We start from the raw sequence: 8,035 nt of genomic DNA on the forward strand, positions 1-8,035 counted from the left end.
CTCCCAACAGGACGCGCCCAAGCCCACCCCCGCAGCCCGCCGCTGCTCCGGCCTGGCCCGGCGCGTGCTGACCATCGCCTTCGCGCTGCTCATCCTGGGCCTCATGACCTGGGCCTACGCCGCCGGGGTGCCGCTGGCCTCCGACAGCCACGGCCTCCTGGCCTTCGGCCTCTACGGGGCCTTCCTGTCGGCGCACCTGGTGGCGCAGAGCCTCTTCGCGTACCTGGAGCACCGGCGGGTGGCGGCGGCGGCGCGGCGCGCGGCGGCACGGGGGCCCCCGGAGGCAGCCACGGCGCGCAGCGTGGCCCTGACCATCTCCGCCTACCAGGAGGACCCCGCGTACCTGCGCCAGTGCCTGGCGTCCGCCCGCGCCCTGCTGTACCCGCGCGCGCGGCTGCGCGTCCTCATGGTGGTGGACGGCAACCGCGCCGAGGACCTCTACATGGTCGACATGTTCCGCGAGGTCTTCGCCGACGAGGACCCCGCCACGTACGTGTGGGACGGCAACTACCACCAGCCCTGGGAACCCGCGGCGGCGGGCGCGGCGGGCGCCGGGGCCTACCGGGAGGTGGAGGCGGAGGATCCCGGGCGGTTGGCGGTGGAGGCGCTGGTGAGGACGCGCAGGTGCGTGTGCGTGGCGCAGCGCTGGGGCGGCAAGCGCGAGGTCATGTACACGGCCTTCAAGGCGCTCGGAGACTCGGTGGACTACGTGCAGGTGAGTGGAGGCGCCCTCAGCCCACTCGTGACCCGAACACCTGAATCCCACGTTCCTGGGGCCTTTCCTTTAGTGTACAGATTCGAATGAATCTCTCCCTTTCTTCATTCATCCATGCAGTGGAGAGACTCTTTCCTTCACTCATTCATTCATCACCCATCTATCCCTTCATTTACTCATTCTGTTTAGAGGCGTTCTTTCCTTTCTTCATTCACTTGCACATTCCAGGAAGAGAGCTTCACTCATTCTTGACTCATCCATTCATCTATCCATCTTATTCAATATAGAGATTCCTTTGTTCATCCATTCATCCACTGATTCAATTATCCATCCATTCGATGAAAAATTAAGTCCTTTCTTTCTTTTTTTTTTTTTTCTTTTTTGAGACGGAGTTTCACTCTTGTTACCCAGGCTGGAGTGCAATGGCGCGATCTCGGCTCACCGCAACCTCCCCCTCCTGGGTTCAGGCAATTCTCCTGCCTCAGCTTCCTGAGTAGCTGGGATTACAGGCACGCACCACCATGCCCAGCTAATTTTTTGTATTTTTTTTTAATAGAGACGGGGTTTCACCATGTTGACCAGGATGGTCTCGATCTCTTGACCTCGTGATCCACCCGCCTCGGCCTCCCAAAGTGCTGGGATTACAGGCTTGAGCCACCGCGCCCGGCCAAGTCCTTCCTTTCTTCATTCAGTGTAGAAACTCTTCCTCACTCGTTCTTTCATCCATCCAGTCTGGAGAACATTCATTTTTTAATTCCTTTATTTATGCATTCCATATAGAGTCATTTCTTCCTTTCTTTGTTTACCCACCCATTGTAGGCAGATACTTTATTTCACTTATTCATTCACTTACCCATCCATTTATCCATTCATGCAATATAGAGATTCGTTCATCTATCCATTCATCCATCCATCCATCCATCCATCCACTTTTCCATCCATTCAATATAGAATTAAGTTCTTCCTTACTTCATTCGGTGTAGAAATGCTTTTCTTCACTCACGTATTCATGCACCCATCTATGCATCCAATATGCAGATTATTTACTCATTTATTCATTCATCTATTAAATGTCAAGATTTGTTCCCTTTCTTCTTTCCTTCTTCCTTCCTTCCCTTTGCCCTTCTTCAGTGTTGAGATTATTTCATTCATGCATTCAACCATCTATCTATTCAACATAGAGATTAATTTCATTTATTTACCCATTCATCCATCGCATTTGGTGTAGCAATTTTTTTTTTTTTTTGGAGACACAGTCTCACTCTGTTGCCTAGGCTGGAGTGCAAAGGCGCGATTTCGGCCCAGTGCAACCTCCACCTCCTGGGTTCAAGCGATTCTCCCACCTCAGTCTCCCCAGTAGCTGGGATTACAGGCACCTGCCATCATGCCCAGCTAATTTTTGCATTTTTGTAGCAACAGGGTTTCACCATGTTGGCCAGGCTGATCTCAAACTCCTGACCTCAGGTGATCTCCCCACCTTGGCCTCCCAAAGTGCTGGGATTACAGGCATAAGCCACCGTGCCTGGCCTGGTGTAGCGATTCTAATGTATTATATTAGTTATCCATTGCTGCATAACAAGTTACCATATGTTTGCCAGCTAGAACAAAACACATTTATTATCTCAGTTTCTGTGACTCAAGAGTCAGCACAACTCAACTGGGTCCTCTCTTCAGGATATCACCAGGTTGCAGTCAAGGTGTCAGCTGAAGCTGGGTCTTTTTAAGGCTTGGGGTTATCCTTCAAGCTTACGTATTTGTTGGTTGGCAGAATTCATTTTCTTGCAGCTACAGAACTCATGGTAGCAGTCATTTGCCTCTTGAAGGCCAGCAAGGAGAGTCTCTGACTTGTAGATCTGCATTTAAAGGGCTCTCCTGATTGGACCAGGCCCACCCAGGATAATCGCCTTTTGATTAACTTATAATCAAGAGATGTGGGGACTTAATTACATTGCAAAACCCATTCACCATTTCCATATTAGGTAGTAGAATCATGGCGGTTATATCCCATAACTTCTGTCATGTTCTATTGCTTAGTAACAAGTTAGAGGTCTCACACACCAGAGGAGATTGTATATGTCTATGGTTCATGTTCATACTAGGATGTGCATCTGGAAGTACATGTTAAACTGTGATTACGCATTCAAAATGACTAAAAATCTCAAAATTACGTTCAGATTGGTTGCAGAGTGCCTCAGTGGCATCGCATCCCTTGGTTCCCCCCTTTAAGCATCAGCCTGGTGCAGGGGTCTGTGCTGATCCTGGCCCCTTCCACCTCACAGGTCTGTGACTCCGACACAAGGTTGGACCCCATGGCGCTGCTGGAGCTGGTGCGGGTACTGGATGAGGACCCCCGGGTAGGGGCTGTTGGCGGGGACGTGCGCATCCTTAACCCTCTGGACTCCTGGGTCAGCTTCCTAAGCAGCCTACGATACTGGGTAGCCTTCAACGTGGAGCGAGCTTGCCAGAGCTACTTCCACTGCGTGTCCTGCATCAGCGGTCCCCTAGGTAAGCAGGGGCAGGGACTGGGAGGGCCTTGGTTGGGGTGGAAAGGGAGAAGGGAAGCCGGATGGGGCTGAGGATGTGACCGGGGTTGGGGACAAAGATGGAGCAGGGCAGAATTGGGGATGGAATAAAACTGGAAGTTGGTGGTGAGGATGCTGCTTGGGCTCAAGCTGGGTTTGTTGTGGGGAGTGAGGCTGGAGAAGGAAAATATGGATGGGGATTGAGGTTGGGGATGGCGAAGGAGCTAGGACAGGCTTGGAGTCAAAGACAGAGTTGGAGCCAGGTTTGAGGTTGCAGTGGGTTTTGGATGGGGCTGAGAATGGATATGGGATTGGTGATGAGACTGGGGTGGGCAGGTTTGTAGTCACAGGGGGCATGGTTCAATGACAGGCAGGTTGGAGTGGGTATGAGGTTGATGACAGCATGGGGGCTGGAGTTGGGATTGGAGATAGTGCTGAGACTGTGATTCTGATGACTGAGGATGGGGTTGGAACTGGAGATGGGGTTGGGGCTGGAGACAGCATTGGAGTTGGTGTTGGTGACAGCAGAGGCTGACACGCTTTCACACCTCCCCTCCACCCAGGCCTATACAGGAACAACCTGTTACAGCAGTTTCTTGAGGCCTGGTACAACCAGAAGTTCCTGGGCACCCACTGTACTTTTGGAGATGACCGACACCTCACTAACCGCATGCTCAGCATGGGTTATGCTACCAAGTAAGCTGAGGGGACCAGGTGGTCGGGTATGTGTAGAGGCCAATGAGTATCTCAGTGTGTGTGTGTGTGTGTGTGCGTGCTGGGAGTTCTCCAAATCCAAAGTAACTCACTAGACAATGGGCGCTACCAAGGGAGACATTGGAGGAGAGAGGAAGATACCATAAGGGGCAGAGGGGCCATTTGCAATGAGCCAATGGATTCTACCACATGAAATATTAGGGGAGAGTGAAAGACACTATAAGGGACAAGGGTGGCGTTTGCACTGAACCGTGGAATGCAGTGAACGCTACCAAGAGAGGGAAGGTGAGGATGGAGAACTCACCCAGAATTGAGATAGGGTGACTTGGTTCTGCCATGGAGACCAAGGTAGCACAGTGGGGAGTGAAGTGGGAAGGGCAAGAAACAAATGGATGGCATGGGATCTAACTAGAGAGAGAGCCATGGGGAAAGAATCAAGTGAGGGGCCGGGCGCGGTGGCTCACGCCTGTAATCCCAGCACTTTGGGAGGCCAAGGTGGGCAGATCACAAGACCAGCCTGACAAACATGATGAAACTCCGTCTCTACTAAAAATACAAAAATTAGCTGGGTGTGGTGGCGCACGCCTGTAATCGCAGCTACTGAGGAGGCTGAGGCAGGAGAATCGCTTGAAGCTGGGAGGCAGAAGTTGCAGTGAGCCGAGATTGCACCACTGCACTACAGCTTGGGCGACAGAGTGAGACTCCATCTCAAAAAAAAAAAAAAAAAAAAAAAAGAATCAAGTGAGAGGAGAGGAGCACCGGAACTCTAGTAAGTTCTTCAAGAGAAGACAGGTAATTCAATGATTCCATGAGACTCAGAGGAGTATGAGCTAGATCAAGTGAAGTTCAGGGGAGAGTGATTTCTGCAAAGCCAGGCCCACTGAAAGACCCAGAGAGAACTTGAGATATTCCAAGGGAATCCATGCGTCCATTCACTGGACAAATAAATATTCATTAGGTGCCTAGAATATTTAAGCTGCAGGGAGACGGCAATAGACAGACGGGACGCCAATTGATTACATGAGTTTGGGAGACACACAACAATTAATAAGTAGAACGTACAGTGTGTTAATGACATGTGTTATGGAGATAAATAATGCCGGGGGTGGGGAGTGAAGTGTTAGGTGGAATGCCTGAGGTAGGATGGGGAGCACTGAGCTGGGGGAGTATTAGGAGAGGAGGGTGGAGGGTTAATGAGGGACCCACTCACCAAAGGCTTATAGGCTTCAGGACTCTAAGATGAGGGAGCCATGGGAGGGTTTTAAGCAGAGAAGTGATATGTTGTAATGGGATTCCTCTAGCAGCTGTTTTCAGTACGGACTGCAGGAGGCAAGGTCGGAAGCAGGCAGGCCATTGAGGATGCCAAGTGACATAGCATCCATCCATAGGAAGGAGACTGAACACTGTCAAGTAATGCCAGGGATTCTAGTCTTGTGTGGGCTTGGCTGGAAACTGCGCAGAGATTGATTAATGATGTCTGCCACAAGGCGGGAAGGAGGCCTGATGGCTCCCTTGAGAAGTTCTAATACATGGACTACCCAGAGTAGCAACCGCGCCCATCTTGCTCCTCACTGTAGGGCCTGCCAGTAATAGTAAGCATGGTCGTATTAGTCATGTGTTAGTGACAGTGTTACTAATAGTGTCAGTAACCAATGTGATTAGAAACAGCAATAGTAATGGTATTAGTCATAGTAAAAACAGTAGTAGCTAACAGTTATTGAGCAAATACTATCTACTGGTCCTAAGCACTTGTCATTTAATCTTCATTCAATCCTCACAATATCCTTGTCAGATAAGAACCTTTTTTTTTTTTTTGAGATAGAGTCTTGCTGCATTGCCCAGGCTCAGGCTGGAGTGCAGGGGCACAATCACAGCTCACAGCAACCTCAAACTCCTGGGCCCAAGTGATCCTCCCATCTTGGCCTCCCAAATAGCTGGGACTACAGGCACATATCACCTGTGATGTGAGACCCCATCTCTAAAAAGAAAAACAAAACCAAAAATGCCTGGCTGTTTATTTTTATTTTTTTTAGAGATAGGGTCTCACTATGTTGTCTAGGCTGATCTTGAACTCTTAGCTTCAAGCGATTTCCCCACCTCAGCCTCCCAAAGTGTTGGGATTACAGGCCTGAGCCATTGTACCCTGCCCATTGGTGCTTACATCTTTATTTGTTTATTTAGTAGACATAGGGTCTTGCTATGTTGCCCAGGCTGGTCTTGAACTCCTTATGCCTCAGCCTCCCAAAGTGCTGGGACTACAGGAGTGAGGAACCATGTCCAGGCTTAGGAACCAGTATGGACCCTAGTCTACACATGAGAACACTGAGGCCTAGAGAGGTTAAGAAACTCGCCCCCAGTGGCCAACCACAGTGGCCATTTCTGCCCCCAGAATCCTGCCCAGGCTCCAGGGAGCACGCAATGATGCCCTCATTCCTCGCCCTGGGGCAGGTACACCTCCAGGTCCCGCTGCTACTCAGAGACGCCCTCGTCCTTCCTGCGCTGGCTGAGCCAGCAGACGCGCTGGTCCAAGTCGTACTTCCGCGAGTGGCTGTACAATGCGCTCTGGTGGCACCGGCATCACGCGTGGATGACCTACGAGGCGGTGGTCTCGGGCCTGTTCCCCTTCTTTGTGGCGACCACCGTGCTGCGTCTGTTCTACGCGGGCCGCCCGTGGGCGCTGCTGTGGGTGCTGCTGTGCGTGCAGGGCGTGGCGCTGGCCAAGGCGGCCTTCGCGGCCTGGCTGCGGGGCTGCCTGCGCATGGTGCTGCTGTCGCTCTACGCACCCCTCTACATGTGTGGCCTCCTGCCCGCCAAGTTCCTGGCGCTGGTCACCATGAACCAGAGTGGCTGGGGCACCTCGGGCCGGAGGAAGCTGGCCGCTAACTACGTCCCTCTGCTGCCCCTGGCGCTCTGGGCGCTGCTGCTGCTTGGGGGCCTGATCCGCAGCGTGGCCCAGGAGGCCAGGGCCGACTGGAGCGGCCCTTCCCGCGCAGCCGAGGCCTACCACCTGGCCGCGGGGGCCGGCGCCTACGTGGGCTACTGGGTGGTCATGTTGACGCTGTACTGGGTGGGCGTGCGGAGGCTTTGCCGGCGGCGGGCCGGGGGCTACCGCGTCCAGGTGTGAGGCCAGCCACGCGGATGCGTCTCCAGGGTCTGCAGGGGAGGCCAGAGGAGACCTGCAGGGCTCCCGAGCCACGAACTTGCTGGGTGATTCTCTGGGCCTCAGTTTCCCTCCTCTGCAAAACGAGGGGGTCAGCCCAAGATTCTTCAGTCTGGACTATATTGGGACTGGGACTTCTGGGTCTCTAGGGAGGGGTATTTATTGATCAGGATGTGGGATTTGAGGAGTGGAGGGGAAAGAGCCCTGCTTTCTCCTCGTTCTTAATCTCCATTTCTACGGTGTGATTAGGATGTAATAAAGAATTTTATTTATTTTCTCTGAGCTGCCTCCTTTTTTGAGAACTAAGGGGATTGGATGATTGACAGTTGGGAGCGCTGGGCTCGGTGTTGGGTGCTAGCCATCTGAACCTGGACAAGACGCTCTCCTTCCTTGGAACCTGGGGTACCCTCTTTTGAGAACAGGGATTATTAATCCCATGGGGCAGGGTTGGTGTGAGGGTTACATCACTCAGCTCATTCACTGGTACTTACGAAGCACCTGTCACCTGCCTGCCGACACTGTCAGGCACTGCAGATGGTGCTTTTTTCTCTAGTCCACCTGCTCAGAAGGCTAACTCATCCCTTTTCTCCTCAAACCTCCAGCACCTCCTCCCCTAGCCCCTTAGCTGGCTTCCTGTCTCATTGAGAAAACAGGGATTAAAAAAGAGAACTTTTGTTGGAGTCCCCATCTCCAGGTCTTCCCACTCAATTGCCCTATGCCCATACACTCCACCTTCTTCCTGTTGCGGAGGGTGACTTGTCTGTGCTCCAAGCCAATGCCAACCTCTTCTGTTAGGGCAACAGACCCTATGACCTCTTTGTCTGCTCAAAGACTTCACTCCAGCAGTTCTTGCTACCTAATCATCAATTCTCCTTTCCCCTTGACCCTTTTCCATCAGCATCCAAACATATTGCTACTCTCCCA

At 52.3% G+C, this 8,035-nt stretch overlaps 1 protein-coding gene across 1 annotated transcript in view; it reads left to right on the forward strand.

Annotated features, from left to right (window-relative positions):
• HAS1 (hyaluronan synthase 1) overlaps positions 1–7,388 on the forward strand; it is a 14,945-nt gene extending 7,557 nt beyond the window's left edge. Inside the window, exons 2-5 of the mRNA XM_032264635.1 lie at positions 11–715; positions 2,995–3,220; positions 3,801–3,933; positions 6,400–7,388. Coding sequence (XP_032120526.1) covers positions 11–715; positions 2,995–3,220; positions 3,801–3,933; positions 6,400–7,075 — 1,740 coding nt within the window. The 3' untranslated portion in view covers positions 7,076–7,388. The remainder of the gene's footprint in view (positions 1–10; positions 716–2,994; positions 3,221–3,800; positions 3,934–6,399) is intronic.
• Positions 7,389–8,035: the final 647 nt, after the last annotated feature.

The sequence above is a fragment of the Sapajus apella genome, unplaced genomic scaffold (assembly GCF_009761245.1).
Source record: "Sapajus apella isolate SASKATOON/1434 unplaced genomic scaffold, GSC_monkey_1.0 scaffold144, whole genome shotgun sequence".
Classification (NCBI taxonomy): Eukaryota; Metazoa; Chordata; class Mammalia; order Primates; family Cebidae; genus Sapajus; species Sapajus apella.